This window comes from Choloepus didactylus, chromosome 5 (genome assembly GCF_015220235.1).
Source record: "Choloepus didactylus isolate mChoDid1 chromosome 5, mChoDid1.pri, whole genome shotgun sequence".
Taxonomy (NCBI): Eukaryota; Metazoa; Chordata; class Mammalia; order Pilosa; family Megalonychidae; genus Choloepus; species Choloepus didactylus.
This window is the reverse complement of record NC_051311.1, coordinates 129,493,412-129,517,103: the sequence shown is the minus strand read 5'-3', so window position 1 is coordinate 129,517,103 and position 23,692 is coordinate 129,493,412. Positions and strand designations below refer to the sequence as shown.

At 36.7% G+C, this 23,692-nt stretch overlaps 1 protein-coding gene across 3 annotated transcripts; it reads left to right on the top strand.

Moving 5' to 3' along the window:
• Positions 1-778: 778 nt before the first annotated feature.
• MACC1 (MET transcriptional regulator MACC1) lies at positions 779-23,692 on the top strand. Of its 3 annotated transcripts, none has more exons than XM_037837512.1 (4): positions 779-866; positions 2,297-4,335; positions 10,000-10,188; positions 23,480-23,692. In XM_037837512.1, exons 1-4 carry the CDS (start codon positions 827-829, stop codon positions 23,690-23,692), a joined length of 2,481 nt encoding a protein of 826 aa, XP_037693440.1. In that variant the 5' UTR covers positions 779-826. The 3 variants fall into 3 exon arrangements, with proteins under 3 accessions (XP_037693440.1, XP_037693442.1, XP_037693441.1); XM_037837514.1 differs by lacking the exon at positions 23,480-23,692 and adding an exon at positions 11,080-11,157; XM_037837513.1 differs by lacking the exon at positions 23,480-23,692 and adding an exon at positions 11,077-11,110.

The window sequence follows — 23,692 nt, the reverse complement described above, 5'->3', positions numbered from 1 at the left end:
TAAAACTCTTGGAATTGATTTTGGAGTATGAATAAGGTAGTGATCAGTGTAATTTTTTTTCAGCATGGACAAACAATTGTACCATCATCCTATGTTGAATAATCCATCCTTCTACATTGCTCTGCATGGCCACCTCTGACATATATCCATATGAGGCTGGGTCTGTTTCTGGAGTGTATTCTGTTCTGTTGGTTTACTTCTGCTCCAACTCTCCATTGTCTTCCTAAATATTTACAATAAATGTTAATGTGTGGTAGCCATGTCACTTCCATCATATTCTTCCTCTTCTGGAATTTTCGTTAACATTGGCGTTTTTTCTACTGCATTGAATGCATAAGAATGATTTCGGGAAGAATTTACAGTTTTGTGATAGTGAGTCTTCCAAAAACCGAACATGCAATATCTATTTATTGAGGTATTGAGGTTTCAGGTATTGAGATTTCAACTTACCTTTTTTTTTTTTTTTTTTTTTTTGTATTTGGTATTTTAATGAATTCTGTATGGGCTCTGCAAAGCATTTAAAAGTTCGATTGTTGGTATTAATCCAGGATCTTAATGTTTTTCAGTGGAAAGCTAATATGTTTTTCAGGATTTCTAGTCCAGCATCCTACCAGAAGTAGAGGGCTTAAGTAGAATATTTCCACATGCAGTTTTCTATTTAGACATGTATGGACACTCTGAGTTTGTTTTCTCTGTTAACCTGTATAAATATGCTGTATATTTATATCTAATCTATTTGTAGGTAGAAAAATGTTAACCAGTGAATGAGCTCATTTTTTTTTCAAGAGGAATTTCACCGAGTAGGTCTGAAGGAAATTTGATTGACATGGAAGACCGAAAACCGTCAAAAAATTACAACATTACAGGTATAAGGATTTATAACTTTTGTAATTTTTTCATGTAAGAAACAAATCCCAACCATATCAAAGAGATACTTACAACATCATTACAAAGATGTGCAAAATTGAATAGCACAGCCAACAGAATACAGTAATTGTTATGAGGAGGCAAATATTCATAAATAAACAAGTGGTATATGCAGCAAATATAATGAATTCTGTGGTGAGAGAGATCGCCTGGATTTGGAGATCTCTGGGATTTGCTAAGAAATTTTCATGAAGCATAAAAGGATCAAACTAATCCGCAAAGTAAGAGTAAGTTTTAAGAGAGTTGGTGGTACCAGATTGAAGAAAAGAATGGAAATAAGAGAAATAACCCCTTTTTTTTTCAAAATTCAACTTCTAATTTTAATATATGAAATTTTAAACTCAATTCATTCAAAATTATTGCTCTGCATATATTAAACAAAAAGAGTCTGACAACTTAGTGGAATTCTTTTTTCTATAGGACATCTGATAATCTGGTTGAACATTTAGACTTTCATTTCCTCTGAAACAGCACCAGCTTCAGAAAGTCTGAAGAATCATTAGCAATATTTACTAAGCTAAGGACACCAAGTGTGAGTTGCTCTAAGCATTAAAAAAAAAGGCTTTGATGAATTGTTGGACGTATAGAAATGCTTATAATAGAAACATGAGTATTAAATGTGTTGCTAATTCTTAAAACACTCACATTCCCAAGTAGTAATATGTTTCTGTTTCATAATGATAACATCATTCTCTGCTTTTCCCAACTCTCCAAAACTCAATGAATACCCCAAACAGTAAACCCATTGGTGTTCTATTTTTCAAGTACATACTATTAAAATTTAACCAATTCAAAGTTATCAGAACATAACCTAAGAAACTCATGACTAGCTCATTTAGATTATTGTTTTTTAAAAATTGTTTTAGTTGTTAACAGATGTATTTGACATTTTTCACATGTTGAATATTATCTAAAAATATTAATCAATAATCTAAATGTAATGAGACAAGCTATTCAATTTTTAGAAAAATCTGAATAATTGACTGAATCATCTGCTCAGAAGTTTGATTTTATGAAAATAAAACATAAAACAATAAACCCTAAGTGCATGGTAGTTTGGGTCATTCTCAAGGAAACATGTTAAACTTATTATTTAAAATATTAAATACATATCTGTTTAGTTTATAAGTCATGTCTTAAAAGAAAATAACATTGCACATATTCAAAATAACCTGGTGGAGCAATTTTCTCACAATATACAAATTTGACCAAATTTAATATTAATTTTGTAGTAATTATTAGAATGGAAATCAAAAAGCAAATCAAAAGTAAGCCCTGAGTTTTTAAGCTAAGATAAAAAATTAGTCTTGGATGTATGTCAGAATGTTACCTTATCTTTGTTTTGCTTTGTTTTTGTTTAAATTACAAGGACATCAAGACCCAGATTTGCTTCTCAATTGTCCAGCTGCTTACACCCTTCATGGCAATAATGAAATCAAAACTACAAATCCATTCTGGAATGACCTGTCTGCTTCTAACCCATTTTTGGATGATATAGCTCAACTAAGAAATAACAAGAAAAGAGACAATATTTCCATCTTGAAAGAAGACCCTTCTCTTTTTTTTAGAGAAATGGAAACTGGAAATTCTTTTGATTCCTCTGGTGATGAACTTGATGTCCATCAATTGCTTAGGCAGTCTTCCTTAAGGAAATCTGGGAGATCTAAAAGTGTTTCAGAACTTTTGGACACTTTAGAAGACACAGCACATACCCGTCAGATTACACAAAGCTCTGACCAGATCCTAGTGCAAGATTTAGAATGGCTTCAAAATGATCGAGAGGCTTATAAAATGGCTTGGTTAAGTCAACGCCAGCTGGCCCGCTCCTGTGTGGATTTGAACACAATCAATCAGAGTCCTGGATGGGCCCAAACACAAATTGCAGAGACCACCATAGTTTGTAAGGTAAACCACGAAGGAGGGTCAATACAATTACCCGAATCAGATATCACTGTTCATGTGCCCCAAGGCCACATAGCTATTGGGGAATTCCAAGAGATATCTCTGAGGGCTTTTCTCGAACCTCCACAAACTCTTAACCATGATCGTTCATGCACTGTAAGCCCACTGTTGGAAATCAAGTTAGGCAACCTCAACACAATGAAAGCTATTTTGCTGGAGATGAAAACCGGGGCTGAAGTGAGAAAGGATCCTTTCAGCCAAGTCATGACAGAAATGGTGTGTTTACACAGCCTGGATAAAGGTGGCCCTTTCAAAGTGTTAAACAACTGCTACATTTATAAAGACACCATTCAAGTCAAGCTAGTTAACTTGAGTCAGGTGATGTATCTGGTGGTTGCCACACAAGCTAAAGCTATGCTGTCACCAGCTGCAACCATTTGGGATTATATCCACAAACCCACCTCACTTGGAATTTATGGACCCAAATATATCCATCCCAGTTTCACTGCGATTTTCATAGTCTGTGGACACAGTTATTTGCCAGGAAAGCTCACAATTACTGACATCAAGAAGGGTGGAAAACACATGTCTCCGGTTGTGTTTCAGCTCTGGGGGAAGCATTCATTTCTACTTGACAAACCACAAGATTTAACTATTTCTGTTTTCTCATGTGATCCTGATTTTGAAGTAAAGGCAGAAGAAAGGAAAGGAATCAAACGAAAACAGTTGTGCATAGGTGAAGTAGTTCATCAGCAATTTTTCTTTTCTTTAGTTGATCACAGGGATATGCACTTATTTGTTTTCCATGTCCAGGTGGTGCTTCCCAATGGTACATCCATTACACAGTTCTCTATCACTACACCTGATCCAGCTCCAAACCTAAAACGTTTCTCCAGTCTGCCATGTCATTTGCAAAATGAGAAAGAAATCAAGTCTTCTCCTTTACTACCAACAGTGCCTGTTAAATACCCCACATTTCAAGATAAAAAATTGAACTTTACCAATTATGGGGTAACCCTGAAGACAGTGTTAAGACAAAGCAAGATTGACTACTTACTTGAATATTTCAAAGGGGACATAATAGCTCTTCTTGGGGTAGGCAAAGTAAAAGCCATTGGACAGTCCAAAGTGAAAGAATGGTATGTGGGAGTCCTCCGAGGTAAGATTGGACTTGTGCATTGCAAAAATGTGAAAGTGATTTCAAAGGAACAAATAATGCCTATTTCAGATGGTGTCTTCACAACTGGGAATCTTCTTGAACAAATTGCCCTGCCTTTTAAAAAACTGACTTATATCTACTCAGTTGTACTGACGTTGGTGTCAGAAAATGTTTATGACTGGAGGGTTTTAGCTAATGTCCTAGGTTACTCACATGTGACACTGGAAGATTTTGACGGACTACAAGTAGACAAAGAATCAGAAAAAGTTTCTTACGTTGTAAAGAAGTTAAAGGAAGATTGTCATACAGATAGAAATAGGAGGAAGTTTCTTTATGAACTTATTGTGGTGAGTATTGCTTGATCACAGTAACTTATCTATCATAGAGAACAAAAACCGTTATTAACTTGGCAATATTTATAACCAAAGAAAAGAGAAAACAAGTTAGATTCTCAGCAGTCCTAAATAAATTGAAGCCACTTTACAGTAAATATAGAGGATTTTCCCTAAAAGCTCATATAGTTGGTTTCTTGGATTTGAAATTCAGTTGTGTTTTTCACAGAAAATATGTCTGTGAGTATACTCTTTTAAAGGAAGGTTAAAGATTCAGTTGTGCTAGGGCATAAGAGTTAAGAGATTTCCTTTCTTCTTCTCTTGAACATTAAAACAGTCCTTAAAATTATCAGAGAAGCTCTAATAATATGAAAATAAATAACAACAAACTGAAACATAACCAATTAACTTATCATTGCTATAGATCCACTTTTCAGTGTTTTTTAATCATCAATATCCTTTACTTTGCAATTTAATATTCTTCTTCTGTACACACTGCATCACAATCCCAAATAATGACATCCCTAATTTTCTTCTTAATCCTTGTGTTTTAATGGGTCTCTCAGGATCAACTTTTTAAAGCATAGTGTTCAGTACAGTGTAAGGCTCATTGAAAAGTTATAAATAAGGTGAAAAACTGTTTTCCCTTTAAAGTGGAGACTCAATGTCTTATAAAAGTAAAAATAAATCAAGAGCAAGTCTCTAAAACTGGTTAAAATGGGATTGTATAAATAATAATGATAGTTAACATTGCTCTAGTTCTCCCTACATTTGGTGCTGCACTGAACACTCTATAGACATTAGATTATTTAGCCATTATAACAATTCTGTGAGGTAAGTATAACTGTATCTTCATCTTACAAATGGAGGAAACTGAGTCTTAGGAGGGTTGGGTAACTTGCCCAAGGTCCAAAGTTAGTTAGTATCAGAGATGGGATTTTAAATCTTTTTTTGCTTCAAAACCATGCTTGAAGCCACAGTGCCTCCTTGGAACAAATTTATGTACGCAAGCATGTGTGTGTATGCTGTGTTGAGTAAAGCATCTGTGTATATATGTTGGGATGTGTATGTAGTAAAAATACCATTGTAACAATACAAGGTTGATATGCTATATGACACAGGTGAGATTATACAGGAAGAGTCATATAGGGAAGAAAAGTTTTAATCAAGGTGAAAAAGAGGGGAGAAAATTTTGGAGAGGAATTTAATTTGTGACATGTACAATAATTTATATAATAAAGAAATAAGTATAACTAAAACATTTCTTCTCCTTTAATTATTTTGATAATTCTAAAACCATACTGAGCAGGATTAAGTGTCAAAAGTTCCAGCATCCTATGTGGATAGTTTTATTATGGTGTTTCAGGGAAATAAACATTCATGAAAAAATGTGTGTGGCTTCAGAGTTGATGCTTGAGACTACAAAATATGCTGTGTTCTCATTTCATCCTGGCCATTCAGAGTCATTGGAGACTGAATGTTAGAGGCTGCTCTACTTGGTAGAAGCTGCACATATATTTTACAACAGCTCATTACCTCCCATACTTCATGTTCAGCAAATATTTGAATTTTGAAAATGTCTTGTTTCTCTTAGTGGCCTAAAAAAAAGATTATATTGGCCAAACGGTCCTAAAGCTTATGCCTGATTACACCTACTGCATTAATAGAGCACCTCATGTGGCTAACTAGAGAGTGCTGTTGAGGGGATCCATTCAAGAGAGTAGTTCCCAACGGGTCACAAAACTCAAACTGTGGCTTGGTGGAGGCTTGAGGTTTCTGTATGGGAGAGGCATAGGCCAGGCAATCTAATCAGGAGCTGATGGAACATTGAAATATATTTGCATGGTAAGTATATGTTTTTGTTCGATTGTATATTTATTTGGCATGGTTGGAAGGGAGCTAATAAAGACTGAGGGGTTTAATTCCCCTAGTCTTCTCTTATACACTTGACACTCTCTAAAGCACTTAAGCCTGATTCCACTTTCATAATGATCATAGAAAAATTATACAGGGTGGTGTTACCAGTATATCCATTTTATAAATCAACAAATAGAGATATTTCATGATTCATCCAAGGCCGATACTTTGTAGAACTAGATTTTAAACTCAGGTTTTGTGACTCCAAATGAAGATTCTTTTCCCCCTAGAAACAAGAAACTGGAATAAGAATAGGTAAACCCATTCCACAGTTTATGAAAAGCACTCTGATGGTTTGAAGCCATAGGTACCCCAGAAAAGCATATATTAAAGCTAATCCATTCCTGTTTAAGTAGGCTGTTTTAATGAGTAGGATCTTAACTTAACTTGAGACATGACCCACCTCGTTCAGGTGGGTCTTAATCCTTGTTCTGGAGTCCTTTATAAGAGGATGAAATTCAGAGAAAGAAAGAAAACCACAGAAGACAGAGAAAAAGACACGGAAGCTGAGAAAGAAAGCCACAGACTGAGCAGCCAGAAGCTGAAAGCAAAGAAACCCGGGAGCGAAGGGACAGACTGGTGGATGCTGCCATTGGCCTTACGATGTGACAGAGGTGTTCAAGATTTGCCTGTTGATGCCTTGATTTGGACATTTTCATGACCTCAGAACTGTAAGCTTGTAAGTTAATGAACACTGCTATTTGCAAATACCAAAAGTGCTGGAATGGCTTTATAAATGGGAAAGGGGAAGATTCTGGAAGAATTGTGAGGTGCTTGATAGAAAAGGCCTATATTGCTTTGAAGAGACTGTTGATAGATGGATGATAAAGTTCCTTTGGCGGAGGCCTTAGACAGAAATGATGAAATGTGTCATTGCCAACTGGAAGAAAGGCAATCCTTATTTTAAAGTGACAGAGTTTGGCAAAATTGAGTACTGATGTTAGATGGGAGCTTGGATATTTAGCTGAGATTTCCAAACTAAATGTGGAAAGTGCAGCCTTGCTTCTCCTTGCAGCTTATAGTAAAATGCAAGAGGAAAGATATAAGCTGAGAACTGAACTACTGGGTACAAAAAAAAAAAAAAAAAAAAAAAAAAAAAAATAAAAAACAGAGATAGATAGTTTGGAAAATTCTGTTTCCAGAAAACGAGTCCCCAGAATATAGTGCTCCAAGTGAGGATTTAACTGAATATAGAGCCAGTCAGCCATTTCAGTGCAAGTCAGAATTAGAAGTGCAAATATCCAGGAAGGATCTTCAGAAGAGCCTACTGTCTGATGGTTGGGACCCCCGTATATCGCATGCGAAACTGACAGAATTTTTGTGAGATCTGTCTGAATGGAGCCAGAGACAGAAAAGGGACAGAGTAAAGAAAAAGTGACTTCAAAGGCAGAACCATGGAAGATGAGGTCTGGAGTGGAGACATCTGGGGCCAGGAGAGTAGACCCACCCACGTATGTGGAAAGGGTTGAGTGTGTACTGGAACTTGCAGAGGGTAAGTCTTTCTGCCCCATTGTTCAGGAAGTGTGCTGCCAACCCAGCCTTTAGAGAGGGCGGAGCACATTCCCCAGGGATTGGGGAGAGCCTGGCTACCACATCAGTGTTCTGAGGGGGTTGAGCCTATGCCCCAGAGATTGCAGAGAGTCCAGCTGCCACCCTGATGCTTGAGGAGGGTGGGGTCTAGAGTCTGGCTGCTGCCTGGATGCTTCATGAGGGTGAAACCTAGAGTTCAACTACCACCCAGGTGCTGCTTGATGACAGTGGAGCCGAGAGCATGGCTGTCACCCCAGGATTTGGAGAGAGCAGGGCTGCTGTGTAAGCCCTAGGAAAAGGTGGGGCTGCTGCTCCATTAAGCCTGGAGGACAAAACTATAAATGACTCTCAGACCTTGAAATCTACTGGAGTATTCTCTACAGGGTTTTGGAACTGTTTGGGAACCATGACCTTTGTTTTCCTTCTAATTTCTCCCTATGGCAATGGGAATATTTACTCTATAGCTGTCCCTCCTTTGTATATTGGAAACAGACAACTTGTTCTAAGTTTCACAGGTCCATGGCTAGAGGGGAATTGTGCTCAGGACAGACCACACCTGTAACAGATTTTGATGAGACATTATACTTAATATTGTTACTGAAATGATTTAAGGCTTTTGGGATATTGGCATGGAATGAATGTATTTTGCATATGGAAAGAATATATCTTTCCTCAGTCTAGAGGGTGGAGTGTGATGGTTTGAAGCTGTATGTACCCCAGAAAAGCATGTTCTTAAAGCTAATCCATTCCCATGGGTGTGGACCCATTATGAGTAGTATCTTTTGGTGACTAGGATCTTAACTTGAGATGTGACCCACCTCTTTCTGGAGTCCTTTATAAGAGGATGAAATACAGAGAGAAAGACACAGAAGACAGAGAGGAAAAAAGCCACAGAAACTCAGAGAGAAAGCAACAGAAGCTGAGCAAGAAAGCCACAGATGGAGCAGCCTGAAGCTGAAAGCAAAGAAACCCGGGAGAGAAGGGAAAGGCCAGCAGACACTGCCATGTGACCTGCGATGTGACAGAGGAGTCCAAGATTTGCCTGTTGATGCCTTGATTTGGAAATTTCCACGGCCTCAGAAAGTTAATAAACCCCCACTGTAAAAGCCAACGCCTTTTATGATTTCTGCTTTTCAGCATCTTTAGCAAACTAAAAGAAGCACATTTGGGGATAGCTATCTTAGTACTGTTTCTCCCTGCTGAGGCCATAAATCCTCAGAGTAAGTTCGTGGGTGAAAATAATCTGTGTATGAAAACCATAGGTCAAGTATAGTCCTTCAAATTGTACTCTTTCATGGGAATGACCACTCTTTTAGACTGATTTACTTAGAAATGGTTTTCTTACTTGCTCATTCATTTCTAGTTTCTGTTTCATATTGGCAGACAAAGATTTTAAGTGCCATTAAGGAAGGGGGGACTACCAAACTTATTCATTTGCTTATTTAAGCAGAGAAGAAATATAGATAGGTATAATCTCAGGCTTTAAAAACTGAGTCAATGCAAAACAGAAATTTGTAAACTTGTTTGAAACATGCATGGTAAGTGACAAAGCTCAGATGCCAGTTTTATGTTTCGCATTATCTTCTACAATAACAATGAATGTTTTATACTCAATACCTTGTAGCTTATATTTAGTGAAATTGTACTAGTAGTAAAGGGAGATAGTTAAGTATTTTAAATCATAAATATCAATAGCCTTGTTTAAAGCCACAGAAGTGTCTCAATTTTATATAATAGGCATGATCCTAGGAAGTTTTAAATTACATTTTGGTAAAAAGTAGAGCAAACATCACCAGTGTGCTCACTATTTGAAGAAATCCTCTGTTAAAGAAAGGATTTATTTTTTGTAGAGTGAATAATCATGCCTGGATTCATAAATCATAGACTGCTTAGACCCTCAGTGTACTTTTGAAAGTGCCTAGTTCAACTTCCTCCTTTTATAAGAAATTAAGAAATGTTGGTTCAGTGGGTTGCCCAAGGGCCCATTAGTAGTTAGTAACAGAGTTAGTTCTAGGTCTCCCCTAATTCTAGTCTAGCAGGGTCCACTGTGCTTTGCTTGTTAGGCTTGTTTAAAAATGAATCCAATTTTTTGAGTTTTAGAAAACTCAACTCTATGTGTGGTGAAAAAAATGACTGCAGTTTCTAGAATATGTATATGAAATTGCAATTTATTGGAATAAGCCCCAATTAATTGCATTAAATGATAACAATTGTTGTCACTTGTTCTTGCAGGCTCTGCTGAAGATGGATTGCCAAGGGTTAGTAGCACAACTCATCCAAGAGGCTGCTATTCTGACTTCAGCTGTCAAACTCGGGAAAGGCTGGAGGGAACTAGCTGAAAAGTTAGCAAGACTCACAAAGCAACAAATAGAGGCATATGAAATTCCTCACCGAGGAAAAGCTGGAGAGGTTGCTGTTGAAGTAAGAGTTTTGTTTGTCTAAATGGATAGTGAATACTTGCAGAGCAAGTAAAGTCAATGTAACTAAGCCTGCACAGCTTGCATGGAATAACCAGGTGTGTGTCCTAGAGGATCCACAAACTGAAGTCCCTGTCCTTTTTAACCTGTTTATATTTTCTGAAATGCACAAAGTGCTCTTTTGAACTAAGGCATTGAAAGCCTTTAGTATATACTGATGTGTCTCATATTGGACTGCATGTTAACATGATCTTCAATCAAATGAATTGATCAAAATGGCTAGCTAACCAGCTAGCCTATTCCAAACCTGGAGTCAACAGGGCTATAAGGACTTGGGGGAATAGAAGAGGTCAATTTTGAAGGGAGGGGATGGCACAAAGTCAAGACAAGGGGGTAGTATATAATAAATAAACTCAGAAACAGGAAGCATTAAGAGGATGCTATGGGAGTCACTGGTAATGGGAGAGAGTGATATACCTAAGAACTTAATTATCTCCTTCATAATAAGAACACAGTAAGAACGATTAGACATCAACTCCAGAATGATAGCACTTAAGACAAAGTAAGTATTTGTCATGTAATATAAATATAATTTTTATCAATATTAAAACAAATGTTTACTTTTAGGTAAAAGTTTGATATTTTCTTTCAGATCACCATAAAGAATTGTGAGTCATTTTTTAACCTTAAAAATATTCACTTAATGAGTGCAATATACAATGTTGTATAACCTCTCAACACGAGTAAAAGCATTTAAAGATAGTTCAGTTAAGGAAAACCTAATCTCTTGAGTATATGATGATTTCATAAGAGGCAGAAGTCATGCATTCCATTTCCTTTCTGGCCCCAGAGTTAGGTATTGATTTCTCAAGAATTTTTTTTTCTTACCAAGAAGTAACTGCACCAGCTGGGTGAGAGGACATGGCGAGCTCTCCTTGCAGAGAAGAATCAAGCCAAGTTGGCTGGATCCTAGCAGCTTCAGTGGCCGTCTCAGCAGGCAAGCATCTAGGTTCCTGTACAGCTCTTCTACAAACAGACAGACAAACAGACAAACAGACAGATGCTTTAGTCAAGAGGAGCCAGAGATTGAAAACATATTTTCCCCTCATAGATTACATTTATCTACATAAATATAGAAAGCGTTAGAACCTACCCATAAGCATAATATAAAATAGAGCCCAGGGCACACAATGGATTCAACTCTTTACTAAATGATCTAAAAATGAGAAACCTTTAAGAAGGAAAGAAGAAAAGAATAATGTGATTTGGATAGGCTGTTCTGATTCTGATTAGACCAATTCAAAATTGAATCAGGAGTTTTTTATTTTTTTATTTTTTTGATTTTTCCCCTTAAACAGCTCTGTTTTTATAAGGGTTTTACTGAGAGAGTGATCAGAGAGTTATTTATTCTGTCAGCCTCTTTAAGCATCTGGTTTCTCTCTAATTGTTTTGTTTGTAGTTTGGTTTCCCCAAATCTTGATGAAGGCCAACAAACAGCCTACTTTTCCATTATTTACTTTGCACAGTCCAAATCACAAATGACTACCTCTATGCCTGAGGCTGATTAATACTCAGAAGCAGAAAGGAAAGTCCCTACGTGTCTTTCTAGGGGCTATGGTTCAATTCATTGCGATAAATTCTGATCTATGATATTAAATACTGAGGAAAGCTCTATGGTATATTGGGCAGAAGGCCATTCCCAATAATCTACAGGGAAAAGACCTAATCTAGAGGGCAAACGCATGCTTATTTCCATTCCCCCAAAAATCAAAACATTTTCCTTACACCAGAAAGAATCAGAATAAAAAATAAAAATAAAAAAAAGAACACCCAAACCATCCTCCCCCAACCCACCCTATTTTTCATTTAGTTTTTGTCACCATTTGTCTACTCATCCATCCATACACTGGATAAAGGGAGTGTGATCCACAAGGTTTTCACAAACACATTGTCACCCCTTGTTAGCTACATTGTTACACAATCGTCTTCAAGAGTCAAGGCTACTGGGTTGCAGTTTGATAGTTTCAGGTATTTACTTCTAGCTGTTCCAATGGATTAAAACCTAAAAAGAGTTATTTGTGTAGCACGTAAGAATGTCCACCAGAGTGACCTCTCCACTCCATTTGAAATCTCTCAGCCACTGACGCTTTATTTCATTTCATTTAGCATCCCCCTTTTGGTCAAGATGTTCTCAGTCCCACGACACCAGGTCCATATTCATCCCCAGGAGTCATATCCTGCATTGCCAGGGAGATTTACACCCCTGGGAGCCAGGTCCCACGTAGTGGGGAGGGCAGTGAGTTCACCTGCTGAGGTGGCTTAGTTAGAGATTGAGAGGGCCACATCTGAGCAACAAAGAGGCACTCAGGGGGAGACTCTTAAGGCACAATTACAAGCAGGTTTAGCCTTTCCTTCACAGTAATGAGCTTCATAAGGGCAAGCCCCGAGATAGAGGGCTCAGCATACCAAACTGCCAGTCCTCAATGTTTGTGAAAATGTCAGCATCAGTCCAGGTGAGGAAGTCCAACACTTCTGCATTTTCCCCCAGCTCCTCAAGGGGGCCCCACATATGTATGAAAAATAGCCCCTTTTTAAAAACTCAAACTTTACAAGGGGAAATACTGAAAATTTTAGGACCAAGATATTCATGGACCTAAACTGGATGCCTTCACCTAGCCTTCTGGGGATTATTATCATACATAGCAATTAATTTCCCTAACAAATTCCTTCCATTGAAAGTTATGCTCTTTCCTCTTATTTACCAGGGACACTAATGATTCACTTCCCTTTCCAAATCACCTTCTACTTATGCCCACTGGGCTCTGCCTCAACCACAGGAACCCATACACCTGATAAGGTTGATTTCTTACCTGACCCGCAAGAATGGGCCATCCTCCATACGGGGTCCCAGTAAAGTCAACATTCCTAATCATACTGTTTTCCCATGTCTGAAACCACTCACTTATAGAGGGTTTTAACTGGCAAGGTATGTTTATAAGTCTTTTTGTAGTCAACACTTAATCAGTGAAGATCTAATTTACTGTTTTATGCTCTAGCCACAATCTTTGTTCCTCCTCATTTTCTGACTGGCAGCTGTAGTGTTCTCGGAACTTTATTCTAAATATAGATTAAAGAGCCGTAAGTAGGTAAGCCTTAAACAGCTAATTTTATTTTTGTAAGTGAGTTAAAGATTATATATGGAATTCTTCCCACTTGTTTAATATCTTTTCTCTGTATCTTTGTTCTCAGTATTTAACATTCAACCATATACATAACAAGCTTTCTGGATCTATCAGTTCCCAGCATTCATTTTGGGGCTACAAAAACAAATAAACAAACAAACAAATCACAACAACACAAAGAGGATGAAAGATATGATTTTTTTCTCTCTAATGTTAAGTTTCATTTTGGCCTGGCGATTGGGATGAACTTTTAATGTTTGGAATTGTTATACTATTTTAAAGAAGAAATGGTTAGATGCAAAATAATTGAAAATAATGGGTAACAAAAATGATAATTGTTGTGATTTATTGAACATTTAGTGAGTATCAGCTAATTGTCATAAATATCTTCTTTACAATATCTCATTTATTTTTACAAACTTTGAAAGGAAGACATTATGACTATCTGCTTTTTACAGATACACAAACTGAGGGTGAATGCACTTGTGTGAGTTATCCAGCATTACATGGTTCTTGAGTGAGAGAACTAGCATTCAAATCTAGGTTTGTTTTATACAAAACAACAACAAACCCACTGTGCATATTTGTTTGTCCTTACACACCATCATAATGACTGTAGTATACTGATGAGTCTCTTAGAAATTAAATAATTAAAAAAAATCATAGTGAGCGGGAGCAGTCAGGGAACACTCCCTATTCCTGAAGAGTGGGTAGTATTTGAATAATTGGAGAAGACCAGAAGGGGATTTCAGTGCTTCTGGATAACCATGAGTTCAAGAGACCATTGAGAAAAGGTGTGGGCTGGAGGGGGGGTTCATCTTAGCAGTTACTGGGGGAGGTGGTTGGTTGTGTACATTGGGGCTGTGGAAGAGGATCCTCAGTGACTGCCATAACACAGAGAACTGGATTCTGGTTCCACTTCTAGTGTCCCTTAGCTATATGACCTTGGGACATTTATTCAACTTTCCCAGAAATCAATTTTCTTTTAATTTTGAACTGAGCTAAAAATACTGTCTTCTTCATTGGATATTTAGAGCATTAAATGAGATAATCTATGTGAAATATTCAGGACAAGGCTTTCAACATTGTAATCAGTAAATACATGTTAGCTATTATTTTGATGATAAGGACGAGAAAGAGGCATATTTGGAAAAGGGAATAAAATATAGCAAATTTTTTAGTAATATGTTTGAGAGAAACTATAGAAAGAATGTAGGTAGATCAGCAATGATTTCAAGGCTTCTTTTCTGAGAAACTGGCATAATGGAAATGCCTGGGGAAAAAAGAGAAAAAACCTTTCCTGATCAGGTTTTTCTTACCAGCTGAACAGCATTTAATTTTTGTTGGAAAAGGTCTCTTGTGAAAAGGTAAAAGGAAAGTCCACAGACTAGTTCAGCTTTCTGCCTCACGTGGCAACTCCTAGATTCTGCTTAAAGGGGCTTTTCATTGTTGGTTCTGTGTCTGTGCCTGGTTCAAGTTAAGCATTGGTACTTGAAGCTGTAGCTTACTGTTATTTTGCAGTAAGAAATATATTCCCAAAGAAGAGAAAACTGTTATATGGAAATTCATCTACCAGTGGTAAAGTGCATAGAAATCTGCATTGTTTGTACTAGAGATTTGACACAGTGACATAACATTTAGATTACCTTAGCCTACTTTGTACAATATTATAATACTAGTTTCTAAAAAATTTAGTTCCATAAAGATACTTTACTTTTTTAAGTGATGGAAGAAAACAAAGGCATAGCATTGCAATTCCTGGAGTAACACATTGTATCTTTGCTTAAAGTCTTTATTATATGCCTGAAACATAAATAAAATTAGTAATGTGAAATTCAAATAGAATTAGTAATCAGAGTAGTTTGAATATTATAAAGATATTTGAAAATGGATTTAGAGATGTTTCAGTTTGCTAAAGCTGCCAGAATACAATATACCAGAAATGGGTTGGCTTCTATAATGGGTATTTATTTGCTTACAAGCTTACAGTTCTAAGGCTGTGAAAATGTCTGTGCCAGTTTGAATGTATTATGTCCCCCAGAAAAAGCCATATTCTTTGATGCAATCTTGTGGGGCAGACATAATAGTGGGGATTAAGTTGGAATGTTTGGATTAGGTTGTTTGCATGGAGATGCGCCCCACCCAACTGTAGATGATAACTGATGGGATATTTCCATGGAGGTGTGGCCCCACCCATTCAGGGTGGGCCTTGATCAGTGGAGCCATATAAACGTGCTGACTCAAAGAGAAGGAATTCAGTGCAGCTGTGAGTGACATTTTGAAGAGGAGCAAGCTTGCTAGAGAGGAACATCCTGGGAGAAAGCCATTTTGAAACCAGAACTTTGGAGCAGATGGCAGCCACGTGCCTTCCCAGCTAACAGAGGTTTTCTGGACACCATTGGCCATCCTCCAGTGAAGGTACCCGATTGCTGATGTGTTACCTTGGACACTTTATGGCCTTAAGACTGTAACTGTGTAGCCAAATAAACCCCCTTTTTATAAAAGCCAGTCCATCTCTGGTGTTTTGCATTCTGCAGCATTAGCAAACTAGAACAATGTCCAACTCAAGGCATCAACAGGACGATATTGGGACTCTGAAGACAGGCTGCTGGCATCCAGGATGCCTCTGTCACATGGGAAGACACATGGCCAGCAGCTGCTGGTCCTTCTCTCTGCGTTTCTTGCTTTCAGCTTCCGGCTTTAGCGGCTTCCTCTCTGAGCTTCTGTGGGTGCTCCCCTAGCTTTTCTGGGGCTTTTCTCTATGAGCTTCTCTTAATTTTATCTCTCTCCCTCTGTATGTGTTTTATTCTCTCATAAAGGACTCCAGTAAAAGGATTAAGACCCCTCTTGAATGGAGTGGTCACATCCCAATTGAAAGAACTAACCAAAAGATTCCACCTACATCAAGTCTGTACTTAACAGGAATGGATTACAAGAACATGGCCTTTTCTGGGGTACATAACAACTTCAAACCGCTACAGGAGACAATAATATTTGATTTAAATTTTAGGTTTTCTTGATAAAGATTTATTTCAGGGAACATGAACAAGCAGAAATTTCAGGAAAACTTAAGGTCAGCCAAGTATAAAAACTAAATTAGCATTATTAAAATTTCTTAATAATAAAATAAATGTGTGGCAATACTATAGCAAATAGCCATGGATTTAGAGCTAGGTGACCTGGAATCTTTCCCTAGGTGTTTGAGCATGGTTATATTAGCTTCAAACTTATCTATCAAGCCCATTTAGCATTAACTGAGTGCCTATTGTGTACCAGGATCCTTACATGCATTACTGTTGACACTTGGCAATGACTTTTGTCACTGGGAACACTTTTCCTATTTACAGAAGGGAAAATAACGGTCTGAAAAAGTTTTATAGCCACCCATGATCCTGGAGCTAGTAAGTCAAGAATCTGGGTTCAAACCCCGAATATGTGCCTCTAAATCCAGAGTAATTGCCACTATATTGTTTCCCCTCAGTTTCTTCAATAGTTATATTGAAAGGTTGAATTGGAGTTCAAAATTCTTTAAACTTTGGCATTTAGATGTATCTACTAGTATTTGTTTGTGGGTAGGGGTGAGTGGGGGTGGGGGAGATGGAGAGGAGGCAGCAAGTAATCCAGCTAACTGGAATTTGGTAGGAATGACTTGACCAGCATGTTTTCCTATGATGTTACACTGTTTTGAGTAGATGCACTAGCAAAGAATGGGTCTTCTATATTCCTCTGGCTCATTAGTAACTCTTGAAGTTTCAGAGCAAACAGAGCTGGCTGTCTCCAAACAAACTTTTCCCAGAGAACCTTACATCCAGTCTTAACCACACACCATTTCCCTTCCAAGGAAATGGGGACCCCTTTATATGTTAGCATCCCTTCTACCCTGAAGATAATAGCAACATCATCTTCAACATATTTATGTGCTTATCCAGTATAGGAGATGTAGGGGCACCTGAATATTGTAAATGATGTATTGAAGATAGACTGTATATAATAATTGTTACAGCAAACTTGCCTTAGTACTTCTTCAGCTAATGGTGCTTATAATGAAATGTTGCTCCTATAATTTTATGAGGAAAGTAGTTGGATGATTAATCCTTTAATGTGGCAAAATGTAATTATCCAAAGGTAGTTAAAACCAATTTCATTCTTTATGCTATTCATATTTTATGAGTTAAAAAAAGACAGAGTGCTATGCTGAAATCTGAATTGCTTTTATTCGTGTTGTATTTCATTATCTAGTGCATTATCTAATGAGTCTTTTTCGCTTTTGGGAATAAGTGCTCTAAATTTGGAAAATGTTATTCTATTTTTTAAATCTCTATTCCTTTTTCATTTGGCACTACATTTATTACTTTTTCATGGCTCTCTTACCTTTTTCTTTGTCCAAGAAGATAAACCAAAGAAAAGACTCATTTCTTCCACATAAATGCTGAGTCTTTGGAAAACTGCTCTTCGTGATCAATTAAACACTTAGGGATGCTACTGTCCTTTATAGTTAACATATCAAAGCTCATAGACAAGAAATTAAACACCCTGTCCTATCTGCCTCATGCTTCCTATTCAAGGAATGGACCCATAATCCTGTAGGTTAATATTAAGACATCAAAAAGCAGAGACATGAGAAAGAAGCTTATGTATCCAGTAATTGTGATAGAGATAAGTAGGCTGAGAGTACTTGTTTAGTGGTTAAGAATAATTCAGCAAAACAAACCCTCAGGAACAACATGCTTTCCATTTGCTTTGTCAAAGCATAAGTGCAGAGCTTCTGCATATCTTCCCTTAATCATAACATTGAGCAAGAGCGGAAGAACTATTTTTAAAACACTGAACAGATATAAGATAACATAAACCTAGAAGAGATCTTGGCAGTTCTCAGCTCATTTCCAGCTTTTGGAGGACTTTACGTAGGCCATCCCAGAAAAAAATTGTTTATTCTAGCATTTTATTCTTTCAAATCTTCCACAGGAAAGATGATCCATTTTCTCTTTAATTTATTACAATGTTTAGGATTCTTTGTGGCCTTATTGCTTACCCTATTTTTTTTCCATCTTCAATGTTTTTTGTGTTAGAAAAGATGTAGTTTTACAGAAAAACCATGCATAAGATAAAGAGTTCTGATATACCACCTAATGATATACCACCCTATTATTAACACCTTGCATTAGTGTGGTATATTTGTCACAATTCATGAAAGAACATTTTTATAATTGTACTATTAACTATAGTCCCTTGTTTATAGTAGGGTTCACTGTTTGTCTTGTACAGTCCTATGCTTTTTGTTTTTCTTAAACTTTTATTCTAGTAGCATATGTAAACCTAAAATTTTCCCTTTCAACCACATGCAAATATAAATTTTATATATAAATATACGTATTCAAATTCATATTTTTGTGTTTTGTGGTTTTCTGTGTACAGGTCTTTTGTGAAAATCTGTGTACAAGTCACTTGCTGAATTTATTCATTCGTTCAGTACCTTTGTGTAGATTTTAAGGATTTTCTCTATATAGAATCATGTCATCTGCTAATGGGGAAAGTTTCACTTCTTCCTTTCTAATTTGGATGACTTTTATTTCTTTTTCTTGCTTATTTGCTCTAGCTAGAACTTCCAGTACAATGTTGAGCAACAGTGGTGACAATGGAAATACTTGTCTTAGAGGGAAGGCTTTCAACATTGAGTGTGATGTTAGTGGTGTTTTTTTCATATATGTTCTGTATCACGTTTAGGAAGTTTCCTTCTATCCCTAGTTTTCTAAGTGTTTCTTTTCAAGAAGGGTGCTGGATTTTGTCAAATGCATTTTCTGTATCCTCTGTGATGTTCACATGTTTTGTTTTGCCCTTCATTTTGCTAATGTGGTGTATTACGTTAATTGATTTTCTTATGTCAAATCACCCTTGCATACCTGAGATAAATCCCCCTTGACCATGGTGTATATTACTTTTAATGTGCTGTTGTACTGTTGGATTTGTTTGCTAGTATTTTGTTAAGGATTTTTTCATCTATATTCATAAAGGATACTAGTCTGTCAGTTTATTTTCTTTTTGTATCTTTATCTGGCTTTGGTGTGAAGATGATGTTGGCGGCATAGAGTGAGTTCGGAAGTGTGCCCTCCTCTTCAAGTTTTTGAACAGGATAGGTGTTAATTCTTGGAATGTTTAGGAAATTTACTTGTGAAGCCTGGTCCTGTGCTTTTCTTCACTGGGAGGTTTTTGCTTACTTATTGTATCTCTTTATTAGTTATTGGTTTGTTGAGATCCTCTGTTTCTTCTTGAGTCAGTTTTGGTAGTCTGTGTGTTTCTAGGAATTTGATATCACTGACTGTGGAGTTGGGAGACCATGTGGACTGTCAGCTCCGGGTTGCTGGAGTGAAGAGTCTCCAGCACATCCCTGGATGTGCTTTTGAGATGCAGTTAGACCTTGGTTTTCCAAATCTTGCTTCATTTTCTATCCCTGATTCCAGCTTTTTCTCCATCCTTTTTGCTTCTACTTCTTACTTGTGGCCTCTGATTGTAGACTTGAGGATTAAGTTATCACTCTTTTATTCTCTTCCTTGGAGTTTTCCCCTATTCTCATGATTTTTCCCACTGTTGCATTAGTGATGCCAAACACTTTATTCCTACCTGGAAGTCATTGCTTCATTTCAATTTCTTCTCAGATTCCCTTCCTTTACCCCACATTCAGTAGAGCTAATACTAGACCCCTTATCTTGCCCAAAACAAAAAATAATGACCATTTTCCTCCATATCTTATTAAAAATGTTAAATGCAGACTGTATGTCAGATACTTTGTGACATGCTTTGAACACAATCTTCGAAATTATTATTCATAGTTTATAGATTAAATATGAAGCCTGGAGAACTTGATCAATTTATTCAAATTGACCCACCCAGTTGGCAATGGTACTCAGATTTAAACCTAGACTCTGATGTCCAAATTCATTTTGTTTCTATTATACCATTCAGCCTCTCAGCCAATGGAAACATTTTTTTTCTTGCACTTATTTAAAGTATTCAAGTGATGATTTTTTCTTTCTTTTTAAATTTTCATAGAAAATTACAAATACCATTAAGAATAAAATATTTATTAATTAACATAATAGCTTAGCCAAATATAAACTCTGCACTAAAGTTTTGTGGTGGCACAGTACCAACAAAGAATATGGGAGCATTTTGAAACTATACAAAATCTTCAAATGGAAAATAATGTAGTTTAAGTTTTATACAATAACCTATAAGAAGTCTCATTTTATGAGGCATCCAAACCAAAAGCATCAAAACCACCTCTACAACTATTTCTTAATGACTTTTTTTTAACAGTTATTATTAAGTCCTAACTATGCATACACTGGGCCAGTGTTTGTACAATATTTATCTCCCTTTTGTACTCTTAAGCTTCATAATGCAAGAAACATGCTACATTCGTCACCTTATTCCTTAGTACAATGAGATTCTTGCAATGGTAGGTACTCAATAAATCTTGATTTAATAAAAGAAATTATTAATGAACAATGATGTGGCTCAGAACATTTTCATTGTCTTTATGCTACAATAATGTTTATTATCTGTGCTGAGAGCAAACAGTGATGTTATACTTAGCAGATAAAATTTTGCGCTGAAGGAGTATTCAGGTTTAGTTTGCTGCAGAGAGGAACAAAAATGGGATACAATCATGAAATATTCATATTTTAGCACAAGCCATGAGGTTTACCATTGTTCTGGTATTTTCAGCCTGAAGCTATTACATCAATTTATAGCCAGTTTATGATTTGGATTCCAGGGAATCCCAAAGGAGTTTAGGACAACAACCCTGATTGCATTCTGTGATGTGTCTTTACAAACTCAGAAGTCTTAACCAGGATTCAGCAGCACATCCACGTATCTCTGGCCACACTGCTCTGCTATCAGTAGACACCACCAAATGTGAGGGCTTGTGTGACCCCCTGCCTAACAGGGTGGGTACATGTATCATCAGACCTCTCCTGAGTCTGTAGTTTGCAATTTCTGCATCACCTCACCTGGGTGTATTTCCCCTCTCCAGTGGCACCAAGAAGCAGCTGCATGTGGTGCTCCATGGCTTTTGTACACATAGCAATTCACAGTGCTGCAGCTAGATATGGGAGGCCAGAGCTTTTCTACCCAGGAAAGACAGTGGAACCATTTTGGCTGCCACTGATTATGAAGGCATTTTGAATCTGCACAGTTTTGAACAACCTTGAAATTACCCTTATGTGATTGGTAAGAGAGGTCTTTTTTCTCTGATACTTTATGCTGATCTACCATGCCATCACTTTGGTACTGCAATGCTCTCAGTTGTTGTTTGTCATAAAATATCTTCAAACGCACTTCCCACCAGACTCAGTCATTAAGGGACTTGGAACGAAGGCTTAGAAACCTTTATCTTGTAAATTCCATTATTTTAAACAGTACCTGAAAAATTGAAAAATTATGTGCCTTCTACTTAAACATCAGTGACTTTTAAGTGAATGCAACATAGAGCACAGGTTCCAATGCTTTTATGGACAATTATGCTTTATTCACCACAATTATGATTTATTATGATTTATGATTTATTCATTCTGAGAAGCTACATGTAAGATTGAGTCTGGCAAAATGTCTTCATTAATGTGCCTCAACACTCTTCCATTGTTGAGCTATTAGTGGTGACCTGCACTTTGTGAGGTTTGATTTCATTGTGAATCTTCCGAAAAATAGATGAGAGGACACCTCCTTACATTTTGTCAGTAATAGAAGATGCAGTTTTTATGGATCTGGTTGGTACAAAGTTCTGTAGTTACTTGTTGCTGCGTGATGACCACCCTAGTTTGGTATAACTTTGATTGTTATCTTCCATTCTCTACCTTGCAGAATCAAGCTTTGTCAAGAGAGGGGAAGAGGTGGGTGTTCATGGCTACCCGGTTATGCCAATTTGGACAAATAGCATCAAATCATCTTTTGAGCCTGATGCCTAGACTTTTATGTAAATTAAATCTGGAACATAATGAAACCTCTAATTTTGGTTTTTCATTCTTTTGTGTTTAACTTCAACTTTAGTTTATACAGCACTATTGAGGGAGGATGAAAAATTATATCCCAGGGCCCCTACTTCATGCAGTATTATTGTTAATGGAGTCTCTGTTTTCTGAGAGCAGCTCTGCATAATATTTAGCTCAGAGTCTTTGTTCTTGCATTTTCCAAGTGATGGAATCACAATTGAATAGTTTATTGAGCCCAAATAAGTAGCAAGTAATAAAATTTATATTCCAATTATGAGCACATGGTTCATTTTGTTGTTTTCCTAGAGAAAATTCATTTTTAGCCTTGTCTGTGTATGTGTATTTGTATTCTACAATTTGTCTTATTGGGTCTGTCTTTCTCTCTATTCTCTCTGAGCCTGGTTGCCTTGGTTACCATTACATACGTGCTTGTATGTGAAGTTCTCCTATGACGTACATTCATTTCTATGGAAACAATGACGTCATTGGTATGGATAGGTCCTTAGGGAAATCATAATGAAGAAGTGTTGAATATTGAGCTTTCTTCTGTCGTAAAATATATCATTAAAGTATTTTTAATGAGAGAATTGTATTTTTGCTTTCATTTAGACTCGATCATGAAGCTACATTTTTCCTTGTTTACAGAACTGTTTGAATAAAATGGTGTAAAGTGTTAAATATATTGTAGAGCTCCTTATGATATGTGGTGGTCATAAAAATAATCAGATACATATGACATTAAAAGAGTTATTACTTTAATATTAAAATCTTGAGAGAGAGTAAAGTTTATCTCCACAATATTTGTTATCATCAAATTATTGTGCAAGGAATTTTATATTCACATCATGTCAATGAGCAACGCATAGAGGATGGATCAAGAAAAAAAAGGCCCCCACCTGTAATCCTTATTTTTATAAATTCTAGTTTCAGAAACACAGGAATATATCAGGGAGCTAATAATAATTTTTAAAATATCTTTTCTAAGACGTTAAGAAGTCCAGGTATAAGTGCTATTCCATTTTACTTTAAGTCTTAGGCTTTTAAATTAAAAAAAAATTTTTAATCATCTATTTTCTTTGTGTTCTGCTTGCACACTACTCCAATTTTTTTTTCTTCTTTACAGATGATGTGGAAACCTGCCTATGATTTTCTCTACACCTGGGGTGCTCAGTATGGAAATAGCTACAGAGATGTGTTACAAGATTTGCAAGCAGCTTTGGTCAAGATGAAAAACCCTGTGACCAAACAGTGGCGAGATTTAACTGGAGCTTTAATACTAGTAAATTCTTTAGAGGTTTTGAGAGCAACTGCATTCTCCACTTCTGAGGAAGTATAG

Coding starts and splice junctions, on each gene's coding strand:
- MACC1 (XM_037837512.1), top strand. CDS start 827: ATGGAAGACCGAAAACCGTCAAAAAATTACAACATTACAG. Junction 4,336..9,999: donor TTCTTTATGAACTTATTGTG/GTGAGTATTGCT, acceptor TTGTTCTTGCAG/GCTCTGCTGAAGATGGATTG. Junction 10,189..23,479: donor CTGGAGAGGTTGCTGTTGAA/GTAAGAGTTTTG, acceptor TCTTCTTTACAG/ATGATGTGGAAACCTGCCTA.